Source organism: Phocoena phocoena, chromosome 15 (assembly GCF_963924675.1).
Source record: "Phocoena phocoena chromosome 15, mPhoPho1.1, whole genome shotgun sequence".
Classification (NCBI taxonomy): domain Eukaryota; kingdom Metazoa; phylum Chordata; class Mammalia; order Artiodactyla; family Phocoenidae; genus Phocoena; species Phocoena phocoena.
Window position 1 is genome coordinate 61,568,533 of NC_089233.1, and position 13,029 is coordinate 61,581,561.

Sequence of the window (13,029 nt, forward strand, 5' to 3'; positions counted from 1 at the left end):
ACCCCATCTTCAGCCGTAAGAAAGCTCATAAAAGGAGACATAGACAGTTGAGCTGGAAAACATGGCCTTCACCCTTAGTTTGAGGACATTTGACTTCAGGGAGACGGTCTCAAACAGTGACCCTTATTGTTTTCTTCTGGGCTCCTGGCATTTTGTGGCCATTTGTCTTCCCATGAGCCCTAGAACAGGCCCCACTCAGGCCCTGGTGGGCTGGGCAGGTCTTGATACCAAGGTCCTAGATTAGTTCCACTTGGCCCAGCAAACCCCACCACACCCCAGATTCCCTAGCATCCCTGCCCGGGCCTCAGGACTCTGCAAAGGAGTTCAAATGCTGCAAGATAAAAATCCCCATGAGAGAGTAACGAAAGTGACAGAGCGCACTCAGGTGGAGAGGACTGTAGGCTGAGACAGGCTCATGGTGACTCAGGAAATGTCCTGAGTCAACGGATTTGGGCCTTGGGCTCTTAGCCCTCTAGCCCCAGGTTCAAATCCCAGCTCCTTCTGTTTCCCGGCTGTGTAACTGTGCCCCACCTGTGAAGTGGGTTAATAACCTACCATAGTGGTGGTGCGCATCCAAGGCGGTGCACGGGCCCTGGTACTGATGAAGGTCCACCATGACTGTGAGTCCCACTGGCCCCTCGCTGCCCACCTGGGGCAGGCCCCTTCCCCTTGCCAGTCTTCAGCTTCACCACGAGATCAGTGAGAAGGTAGGGGGACACCCAGTTGGCCACGGCAGGCTGGCACTAAGCGTGTCCCCTCTCTCCTCTCCCCTGCTCATGCCCCAGCTGGACATCGTCGAGTTCATTCCCTCTCTCCTCTACTTTGGCTACACGGCCCTCATGGTCCTGTCCTTCTGGCTTCTCACGGGCACCATCGGCTTCTATGCAGCCTACATGTTTGTCCGCAAGATCTACGCTGCTGTGAAGATAGACTGATGGGGGTGGACCGTGGCCCGGCCCACTCCATCCACGGACAGGAAACCACCCCGCGTGGGGAACTGCAGGCACGTAAAATAAAATAACTCCTGCTCGTTTGGAATGTAACTCCTGGCACAGTGTTCCTGGATCCTGGGGCTGCATAGGGGGCGGGAGGGCCTATAGATAAATCTTGCATTTTTCTTCATCATCTTATTCCAGTTCTGTTGGGGATGAGTTTTTTGTGGGTTGTTTTTCTTCAGTGCTAAGAAAGATCCCTCCGGCAGGAACTCTCAGACCTGTTTATTCAGGTTTATTTTTGGTTTGGAGTTTTTTCCTTAGTTTTTTTAACAAATGGATCCAGGATGGATAAACCCGTCAAGACACTGGGTTCTGGTCACTGTCTCCACCTCAGTTCCTCAGGGCTGTTGGCCACCCCACGACTAACTGGAAGAGGAAACGCCGGGCCTTCCGGGCTCCAGCGAGATTTCTGAGCCCCTTGCTGCCCGTCCTCGCCATTGATGCCGCGACAAAGCACAGCTCAGCCCGGACACGCATCCTCAGTGCCAACCAGCCTCTTCCAGCCCCTTTTCCTCCCTCTTCTCTCCTCCCCAGCCTCCTCCCAGGGCTGCTCGAGGCGGGGCTTCCCGCCAGGCCTCCGGTCATCTTGTCACTGGGAGCAAGCCCAGGCCTTGGTTGCTACAAGGAAATCCCTGGAAGTACTGGGCACCAGATGCCCCAGGACAGCAGGAGTTGCCCCTGTTCAGAGCAGTGAGAGTTTTCTGGACCGGAGGAGAGACTTGCAATGAACTGTCTTCGTGCCAAGAAACCCTGGATCCAGGGCCAAGTGTTTCCAGAGCCAAACCAAGCATCCATGTGTGTGTGTCTGGGCTGAGGGTCCTCACCCCGCAGGAGGCTCCTCAGCCCCTCCCTTGTGGGGGTCGCTGCTCTTTGCAGAGTGTGCTAGGGTGGGCCCTCTCCTCCATTTCCAGGGCGAGACAAGGCCTGGAGACCGCAGATCCCCTCCTTTAGGTGGCTGGGAAGAGGCACTCTCCCTGACATCCCCCAGCCTTAGTGCCCATACACAGCTCTTTTAGCCAGACCCCTCCCCTCCACCTCCTGAGTTCTTGTCTCCTTTGAGGAACACCCAGAACACTGGTTGCGAGAAGGAAGATGGAAAGTAAGTTCTGTCATTCCTTCCCCGAGTCCCAGGAATAGGCAAGGAGCCTAAGAAAGAGGAGCTGACGTGCAGGCCTGGATCCCCTGTCAGCGCCCGCTCCTCCTAACCCACCCCCCGCCCCCGTGCGTGTCACAAGACGTCTGCTCTTAAGCTGCAAGAGACCAAACCCACCCTGGGGTTAGGGTTCACGTAGCAGCCACTCACCCTGGCTGCAGCCCCTTGAGGAGGACAAAGCTCAGGATGCTGGCTGAGCTGGGAACACAGCACCCTCCCCGCCGCCCTCGCCCAGCACTCTCCCCGCAGCCCTCACCAGCTCCACCAGTCAAACCGGTGATCTTCTCAACCTTGCCTCACAGCGACTCCGCAGTGCCAAGCGGCGTCCACCAAGAATCAGGTTGGAGGAGAGGGAACCCAAGCAGTAGAGTACGATGATGGAGTCTTCTTCATTCGAATCTTGGATTTTTTCCCTAAGAGATTCTCTTTTTGGGGGGAGTGGGGAAACGGACTCCTCATAAAGGGTTCAAACAGCATCGATTTTTCTGACTTTTTAAATCATCATCATCATTATTTTTAATTAAAAGATGCCTGTATGCCTTTTTTTGGTCCAATTATAAATAAATATGTCATTGTCCTGTTGTCATGTCTCTTGAATCTCTTCAAGGGTCTGAGGTGAGACAAATTCCCCAAATGTGTGGAGCTGAGTGGTTTCCCTCAAAGCTCGGTCTCCTGTCAAGGCTTTCAAGGGCCCAGGCCACTGCTCTTCCCCTGCCTGGTGCTTGTTCATAGCCTCTGCCATCTGCTTAGCCCCTTGACGCTGAATCACTAAGCATGCCCCTCTGGTCCCACAAGTAGGAGATGGTAATCATGTGTGAGCTTTGGTAGCAGTGAGACCTGGTTTTTAAATGATTTCCAGCTCCAGTATTTTGCTGCTAACTCACTTCACCTCTCTGTCATGTAAGACACCTTCAGCTGCAGGCAGTGGAAATGGGTCACACAGCCTAAAGCCCCAAGGAGGATTGACTAGCTCATAAGTCAGCAAGGAAAGGAGTGGTTTGGCTTCAGGTCTGGGTAGATCCAGGGGCACAAAGGATAGCCTTAAGATTCTCCCTGTCTCCACTGTGCTTTTCTCTGTATCATTTGTCCCATTGTCAACAGTCTTCTTTCCTGTGGGGGAGGCAGGGAGAGCATGGCACAGATCACTCTAGGCTTACATTAGCCAGTTTAGAAAGCCCAGAAGAAAAAGAAAGACATCTTATGTCAGTACACTCAATATTGATAAATCCTAGGAAAGGTCTCTGATGGGCCCGGCTTGGGTTACTGTTCATACATCTTGGACCGATCACTACATCCTGGGTGATAGAGTCCTATTACAGGCTGCATACCCCAAGTGTACTGGATACTGTGAATTTCAGCCCACCAGAGTCACGTGGAATGGGTGATGAGGAAAGAACAGTTAACCACCGTAGGGTATGCACAGCAAACAAAAACAACATTTGCCTGTTAGACCCACCCACTCCAGTGCCAAACCTCAGTGAGAAAGGTGCTGGTTGCCATTCATGGGATACTTCCTGTGTTCCAGACACTGTTACAAACACTTTCCATGTGTTAGGCCATTTAATCTTGAATATGATCCTCTGAAGCATGTTCCATTATTTAATTTAAAAATTTAATTTCCGTTATTTAGTTTTGAAAGAGTCCAATTATCAATTTGTTCTTTCCTCCCTTTTACGGAGGAGGTAACAGGCACCAGTAGTTCAGGTAGCCTGCTGTGGGGGGGGGTCCCATGGCAAGTGAGCGCTGGAGTAGTACTCAACTGACGCAGCCAGACTCCAAGGCCTGTTCTTCCAACCACTACTATAGCTGCTTTTTTAAAAGAATGTGTATTAAAAAAAAAAAAAGTGTATTTATGTTTCTATTTTTAATATAAATTATAATTGATAGAAACTACACCATTTGATATGTTCTGTTGTGTGTGTGTGTGTGTACAATTTATTTATTTTATGGCTGTGCCGTGTAGCATGTGGGATCTTAGTTCCCCAACCAGAGGTCAAACCTGCAACCCCTGCAGTGGAAGTGTGGAGTCTTAACCGCTGGACCACCAGGGAAGTCCCGTGTTTTGACATATATATATATATATATATATCATGAAACCATCACCACAATCAAGATAGTGAACATATTCATCGACCCAAGTTTCTTCGTGTCCTTTGTAATCCTGGCCTCCAGCCTCTCACCATTCCTGTTTTCTTTCACTATAGATTAGTTTACCTTTCCTAGGGCTTTATATAAATGAAATCATATGTATGCTTTTTTTGTCTTTTTTCATTCAGCGTATCTATTTTGAGATTAATCCACATTGTTATGTGTATCAGTAGTTCATTCCTCTATATTTCAGAGTGTATGAAATCCCATTGTATGGCTATACCATAATTTGTTTATCTCCTTATCTATTGACAGACATTTGTGTCTCAAGTTTTTGGCTATCACAAAGAAAATTGCTGTGGGCTTCCCTGGTGGCGCGGTGGTTGAGAGTCCGCCTGCCGATGCAGGGGACACGGGTTCGTGCCCTGGTCTGGGAAGATCCCACATGCGGCGGAGCGGCTGGGCCCGTGAGCCATGACCGCTGAGCCTACGACGCGTCCGGAGCCTGTGCTCCCCAACGGGAGAGACCAGAACAGTGAGAGGCCCGCGTACCGCAAAAAAAAAAAAAAAATTGCTGTGAATAAGTGAAGCAGTTAAATGGCTGGATCGTATGAGAGTGGTAACATTTAAGCTAAACTGCCAAGCTGTTTTCCCAGGTGGTTGTATGTATAATTTCACATTCCCATCAGCAGTATATAAGAGTTCCAGTTGCTCCACGTTCTGACACTTCCTGTAGTTAATCTTTTTAATTTCAGCCATTCTAACAGGTGCAAAATAATGTCTCACTGTGATTTCAATTTACATATCCCTAGTGACAACTTTTATTGAGCATCTTTTCATGTGCTTATCTGTCATCCATATATCTTCTTTGATGAAGTGTCTGTTCAAATCCTTTGCCCATTTTTTAATGAGTTGCTTGTTTTTTGAAATTAAGTTTTGAGAGTTCTTTATGGATTCTGCATACAAGTCCTTTATCAGATATATGCTTTGCAAAGATTTTCTCCCAGTTTGTGGCTTGTGTTTTCCTTCTCTTAATAGTGTCTTTTAAAGAGCAGAAATTTTTAATTTTGAAAGAGTCCAATTATCAATTCGTTCTTTCATGGATTGGGGTTAGGGTGTCATATCTAAGACATCTTTGCCTAACTCAAGGTTACAGTGATTTTTCTCCTATGAAGTTTCATAGTTTTAGGTTTTGTGTTTAGATCTATGATCCATTTTGAGGCAATTTTAGTATAGGTGCAACATGGATCTAAGTTCTTTTTTTTTTTTTTTAACCATTTCTTGAAAAGCTTATCTTTTCTCTTTGTGTCTTTGACAAAAATCAGTTGCCCACCTGTGTGTGGATTTATTTCTGGAATTTCCATTCTGTTCCATTGTTCTGTCCATTTTTATGCCAATGCCACACTTTTTATTACTGTAGCTTTATAATAATTCTTAGAATCAGGTGTTGTTAGCCCTCCAATTTTGTTCTTTTTCAGCATTTCGAGGCCCTTTGATTTCCATATGAATTTTAAAATCATCTTGTCAATTTCCACAAAAACACCTGCTGTAATTTCTTTTTTTTTTTAATTATTTATTTATCTAGACTGCGCTGGATCTTAGCTGCAGCTCACAGGATCTTTGTTTAGTTGCGGCATGCAGACTCTTAGCTGCAGCATGCATGCAGGATCTAGTTCCCTGACCAGGGATTGAACCCGGGCCCCCTGTATTGGGAGCTTGGAGTCTTACCCACTGGACCACCAGGGAAGTCCACACTTGCTGTAATTTCAATTGAGATTCTGTTAAATCTATAGATCAATTTGGGAAGAATTGACATCTTAATGTTGAGTCTTCTGAACTGTGAACAACTTATATCTCTCTGTTTAATTTCTCTCAACCATATTTTGCAGTCTTCAATGTATATATAGGTCTTTCACAGCTTTTTGTCAGATTTATTCCTAAGTACTTCATATTTTTGATGCCATTAAAAATGGTGTTTTTTAATTTCTAATTTTTTCATTGCTAGCAATAGAAATATAATTGAGTTTTGTTTTTGTTTTTTTTGGGCTGCACTGGGTCTTTGTTGCTGCGCACGGTTTCTCTAGTTGTGGCAAGCAGGGACTATTTGTTGTGGTGCGCGGGCTTCTCATTATGGTGGCTTCTCTTGTGGAGCATGGGCTCTAGGCGCGCGGGCTCAGTAGTTGTGGCTTGCGGGCTCTAGAGCGCAGGCTCAGTAGTTGTGTCGCACGGGCTTAGTTGCTCCACGGCGTGTGGGATCTTCCCGGACCAGGGCTTGAACCCGTGTCCCCTGCATTGTCAGGAGGATTCTTAACCACTGTGCCACCAGGGAAGCCCCACAACTGAGTTTTATATATTGATCTTATATCCTGAAACCTTGCTAAATTCACGTATTAGTTCTAGTAGCTGTTTTTTTTTGGGGGGGGGGGTTGTTTGTTTTGTTTTTTTTTTTGTCTTTTGTATATTCCTTCAGAACTCTACATAGATGATCGTGTTGTCTTGCACCGGCTACAGCCTCAAATACAGTGCTGAATGGTGCGAGTGGACATCTCTCTTTAATTTGCTCTCTTCTGGTTTCTTAAGGTGGAAGCTGAGGTCATTTATTTGAGGTCTTTTTTTTTTTTCTAAAATAGGTGTTCATAAATTTCTTCCTAAATACTGCTTTAGCAAGATCCCAGAAATACTGATATGTTGTGTGTTCATTGTCATTCAGTCCAAGATACTTTCTAATTTCCATTTGACTACTTGTTTGATTCATGGTTATTTAGAAGTATGTTATTTAGTGTCCAAATATTGGGGGATTTTTTTCCAAGGATATTTCTGTTATTGATTTCTAATTTAATTCTATTGTGGACAGAGACAATAATGGGCAGAGACTTTATATGACTTGAATTCTTTTGAATTTATTGAGACTTGTTTTATGGTCCCAAATATGGTCTGTCTTGGTAAATATTCCATGTACACTTGAAAAGAATGAGTATTCAGCTGTTTTTGAGTGGAGTGTTATATAAATGTCAATTAGGTCAAGTTGGTTGATAGTGTTTTTCAAGTCTATGATGTGCTTGCCTATTTTCTGCCCTCTTATTTTACCAGTGATTGAGAGAGGAGTATTGAAATCTCTAACTGTAATCGTAGGTTTGTATATTTCTCCTTGCAGTTCTGTTTTTGCTATATGTATTTTGAAACTCTGTTAGTTTCATATTGTTCTTAGGATGAATTTATCCCCAGAAATCTACTTTGGTATTAATACAGCCAATCCCACTTTCTTTTAACTAACATTAGCACAGTATGTCTTTTTCCATTCTTTTACTTTTAGCCTATTTGTATTTTTATATTTAAAGTGTGTTTCTTATAGGCAGCATACAGTTTGGTTTTGCTTTTTATCCAGTCTTACAATCTCTGCTTTTTAATTGGAGTGTTTAAATCGTTTACATTTAATATGATTCTTTCTTTCTTTCGTCTTTTCTTTCGCTTTCTTTCTTGCTCGCTTACTTGCTTGTTGCGTTGGGTCTTTGTTGCTGCACACAGGCTTTCTCTAGTTGTGGCAAACAGGGGCTACTCTTTGTTGAGGTGCACGGGCTTCTCATTGCAATGGCTTCTCTTGTTGTGGAACACAGGCTCTAGGTGTGCGGGCTTCAGGAGTCGTGGCACATGGGCTCAGTAGTTGTGGAGCAACTGTGTAGAGCACAGGCTCAGGGTTGTGACACATGGGCTTCGTTGTTCTGCGGCATGTGGATTCTTCCCAGACTAGGGCTCGAACCTGTGTCCCCTCCACTGGCAGGCAGATTCTTAACCACTGCACCACCAGGGAAGTCCCTAATACGGTTCTTGATTTGGCTAAGTTGAAGTCCTTCATCTTGCCATTTGTTTTCTATTTTCCCCATTTGTTGTATCCTTTTTTCCTCTTTTTCTGCCTTCTTTTGGACAAATTAAGTATGCTTTGCATTTTAATTTCCTTCATGGGCTTATTGACTGTAACTTTTTTTGGATATTTCAGTAATTACTTTAGGGTTTCTAGTGTGTATCTTTAACTTGTCACAGTCTACCTTCAAGTGATATTATACCACTTCACATACAGTATAAGAACCATACAATAGTATACTTCCATTTCTCCATTACCAGCCTTTATATTTCGATTGTCACTCCTTTTTTACTTTTACATATGTTATAAACCCCACAATATACTGTTGCTATTTTTATTTAAACAGTTGTCTTTTTTTTTTAACAGTTGTCTTTTGAGAGCTTAAGTAATAAGAAAAAATCTTACATATGTACCCAGGTAGTTATTATTTCCAGTGGTCTTCATTCCTTTGTGTAGACACAAATTTCCATCTGGTATGACTTTCCATCTGCCTAAAAGACATCCTTTAATATCCTTTAATATTTCTTGTAGTGAGGATCTGCTGATGATGAATTCTTTCAGCTTTTTTTTTTTTTTTCACCACATGGCATGGAGGACCTTAGTTCCCCAACCAAGGATCAAGCCTGTGCCCCCTGCAGTGGAAGCATGGAGTCTTAACCACTAGACCACCAGGGAAGTCCCCTTTCAGTTTTTTTTTTTTTTTTTTTTTTTTTTCCCCTTTCAGTTTTTGTATGTCCAAAATATTTCAGTTTTAGCTTTGTGATTGAAAGATATTTTTGCTGGGTATAGAATTCTAGGTTGACAAGTTTTTTTGTTTCCTAGTACTTTAAAGATGTTAGTCTACTCTCTTACTGCTTGCATTGCTTCCAACAACAGAGCTGATATCCTTCTCTTTGTCCCCCTGTATGTAACAAGTCTTTTTTCTCTGCTTTTACTATGTCAGTGGTTTTTGAGCTATTTGATTATGGATGCCTTGGTATAGTTTTCTTCATATTTCTTATGTTTAGGGTACATTGAACTTCTTAGAACTGTGCGTTTATTGTTTTCAGTAAGATTGGAAAGTTTTTAGGTCACTATTTCTTCAAATATTTTTTCTCCCCCCCAACTTTCCTCTGTGATTCTGATTACCCATAGGTTAGACTACTTGAAGTTGTCTCACCACTGATGTCCCATCCACTGATGCTCATTTCATTAATTCTTTTTCCTGTGTTTCACTTTGGATAGTTTCTATTACTGTTCCTTTAAATTCACTAATCTTGTACCATGTCTACTCTGCCATTAATCCAGTGGTTTTCATCTCAGACATCGTCTTTTTTCACCTCTAGCAATTTGATTTAGGTCTTTTCTTTTTATATATTTCTACCTAACTTTTTATTGTGTAAAGTACACATAAAATTTACCACTTTAACTGTTTTAAAGTGTACAATTCAGAAGCATTAAGTAGACTCACAAATTGTGCAACATAATTTGTGCAACAAATGTGTGGTCACCAGCCACCTCCAGAACTTTTTCATCATCCCAAACTGAAACTCTGTTTATGCGTTAAACACTAACTCCCCGTTCTTTTCTCCCCCCAGCCCCTGGTAACCACTATTCTACTTTCTGCCTCTATGAACTTGACTACTCTGGTGGAATCAGGACATATTTGTCCTTTTGTGTCTGGCTTATTTTACTTACTGTGTCTTCAAGGTTCATTCACATTGTAGCATCTGTCAGAATTTCACTCCTTTAAGGTTTAATATCCCATTGTATGTATATACTACATTTTGCTTATCCATTAACCCACCAGTGGACATTTGGGTTGTTTTCACCTTTGGGCTATTGTGGATAATGCTGTTGTAAACACTGGTGTACAAATATCTGTTCAAGTCCCTGCTTTCAGTTATTTTGGGTATATACCTAGGAGTGGTATTGCTGGATCTTATGGTAATTTTATGTTTAATTTTTTTGAGAAGCCACCATCCTGTTATCCACAGTGGCTGTATCATTTACATTCCCACCAGCTATGCATGAAAATTTCAGTTTCTTTACATTCTCACCAATAGTGTTATTTTCTGTTTTTTGAAAATACCCATCCTGGGACTTCCCTGGTGGTGCAGTGGTTAAGAATCTGCCCGCCAATGCAGGGGACACGGGTTTGAGCCCTGGTCCAGGAAGATCCCACATGCTGTGGAGTAACTAAGCCCGTGTGCCACAACTACTGAGCCTGCGCTCTAGGGCCCACGAGCCACAACTACTGAGCCCACATGCCACAACTACTGAAGCCCGTGCACCTAGAGCCCATGCTCTGCAACAAGCCACCACGATGAGAAGTCCACGCACTGCAACAAAGAGTAGCCCCCACTTGCTGCAACTAGAGAAAGCCTGCGCACAGCAATGAAGACCCAATGCAACCAAAAATAAATAAATAAATAAATTTGTTTTAAAAAAAGAAAATACCCATCAATCCTAGTGACTGTGAAGTGGTATCTTGTGTTTTTGATTTGCATTTACCTAGTAATTAGTGATGTTGAGCACCTTTCCAGTGCTTATTGGCTGTTTGTATATCTTCTTTGGAGAAATGTCTATTTAGGTCCTTACCCATTTTTTAAAATTTAAAAAAAAATTTTTTATATATATACACTACCAAACGTAAGGTAGATAGCTAGTGGGAAGCAGCCGCATAAAACAGGGAGATCAGCTTGGTGGTTTGTGACCACCTAGAGGGGTGGGATAGGGAGGGTGGGAGGGAGGGAGACGCAAGAGGGAAGAGATATGGGAACATATGTATATGTATAACTGATTCACTTTGTTATAAAGCAGAAACTAACACACCATTGTAAAGCAATTATACTCCAATAAAGATGTAAAAAAAAAATCTATTCCTAGGTATTTTATTATATTTGATGAAGTTGTAAATGGGATTGTTTTCTTAATTTCTCCTTGTGATTTTTTTGCTATTATAGACACACAGCAGATTTTTGTATTATTGTATTATTTGTATTGTGATTATATCCTGCAACTTTACTGAATTCATTGATTAGTTCTAACAGTTTTTTGTGGAATCTTTAGGGTTTTTTATGTAGAATATCATTTGATCTGCAAATAAAAAAAATTTTTTTTATTATTTTAAAATATTTATTTATTTTGGCTGCACCAGGTCTAGTTGTGGCTTGTGTTAGGTTAGGGTTACTCTGAACCCGTGTCCCCTGGATTCGGCAGGTGGATTCTTAACCATTGCGCCAGGAGGGAAACCTCTATCTGCTCGTTTGGACATCTATTTCAGTTGTGGGCTGGTTTTCATTGCTTATTTTCCTCATTGTGGATCGTATTGCCTGCCACTTTATAGGCTTCATGGTCTTTGATTGAATGCCAGATGTTGTGAGTTTCACCTTGTTAAGGGCTGGATATTTTTGTAATCCTGTAAATCCTCTTGAGCTTCGTTCTGGGACAGTTGAGTTACTTGGAAACAGTTTAATCCTTTTGGGTCTTACTCATAGATTTCTTAGGCAATTTCAGAGCAGTGCTTTTTCTAGGGCTAATTATTGGCCGCTATCAAGGCAAGACCTTTCTGAGTATTCTCCCGTATATACCATGACGTTCTCCCCAGTGCCATGGCTGGTGGGAATAGACACTATTCCCCACTCATGTGAGCACGAAGGACTATTCCCTTTCATTCTTCCTGTTTGTTCTTTACTTGGCCTCAGGTAGTTTCCTCGCACACTTGTGCTGATCAGTGTGCTGATGAATACTTCAGGGGACCCTATGCAGAGCTCCAGGGGTTTCTCCTTGTACAGCTCTCTCAGGCTCTCTGGTATTCTCTCTGAGATCTCTCTCTCTCTCTCTCTCTCTCTCTCTCTCTCTCTCGTCTCCCCTCCCCTTCTCTCCCCCTTTTTCTTTTTACCTTTTAATCCCCTTTACCCATTTCTCCCACCCCCTGCACCTCTGGCAACCACCAATCTGTTCTCTGTATTTATGAGTTTGTTTTTATTTGTTTTTCTTTTTTTAGATTCCACCTACAAGAGAGATCATATGGTATTTGTCTTTCTCTGACTTATTTCACTTAGCATAATGTCCTCAGTGTCCAACCATATTGTTGCAAATGGTGATTTCATTTTTTATGGCTGGATAATATTCCATTGTGTATATATACCACAATTTCTTCATCTCTTCATCCATCGATGGACACTTAGGTTGTTTCCGTATCTTGGCTATTGTAAATAATGCTGCAGGGAACATAGGGGTGCATCTTTTTGAGTTAGTGTTTTCATCTTCTTTAGATAAATACCCAGAAGTAGAACTGCTGGATCATATGGTAGTTCTATTTTTCATTTTTTGAGGAACCTCCATATTGTTTTCCATAGTGGCTGCACCAATTTACATTCCTACCAACAGTGCACAAAGTTTCCCTTTTCTCCACATCCTCACCAATATTTCTTGTCTTTTTGATAATAGCCATTCTAACAGGTGTGAAGTGATATCTCACTGTGGTTTTTGACTTGCATATTCCTGATGATTAATGATATTGAGCATCTTTTCATGTACCTGTTGGCCACCTGTTTGTCTTCTTTGGAAAAATGTCCGTTCAGATCTTTTGCCCATTTCTGAACCCTTGTTACGTTGGTCTCCAGACTCTCAGCACCATCTCAGGGAGGGCGCTCGGCTCTGCTTCCGTCCCCCTCCTTATGCTGCAGCCTGAAAACTCTCTCAAGGAAGTGAGCTAGGCAGTCATAGAACTTACCTCACTTGTTTCCCATCTGTCTGGGATTACTGTCCTTTATTGATCAATGTCCAAAGCCTTGAAAACCACTGTTTCATAGATTTAGTTTTTCTGGTAGTTTCAGGTGGGAGGATAAATCTTACCTGTTATTTCATCTTGGCTAAAAACAGAAGTCTCTGCTGCTCCCTTTTTTAACCTGTAAGATCACGGGGTCTCTGAAGGGCTGTGTGAGTCC

The 13,029-nt window shown here is 42.8% G+C and overlaps 1 protein-coding gene across 1 annotated transcript in view; it reads left to right on the forward strand.

Moving 5' to 3' along the window:
• The window catches only part of TM9SF4 (transmembrane 9 superfamily member 4), a 58,893-nt gene extending 56,159 nt beyond the window's left edge, over positions 1 to 2,734 (forward strand). Inside the window, exon 18 of the mRNA XM_065891890.1 lies at positions 786 to 2,734. Coding sequence (XP_065747962.1) covers positions 786 to 935 — 150 coding nt within the window. The 3' untranslated portion in view covers positions 936 to 2,734. The remainder of the gene's footprint in view (positions 1 to 785) is intronic.
• The last annotated feature ends 10,295 nt before the right edge of the window (positions 2,735 to 13,029 follow it).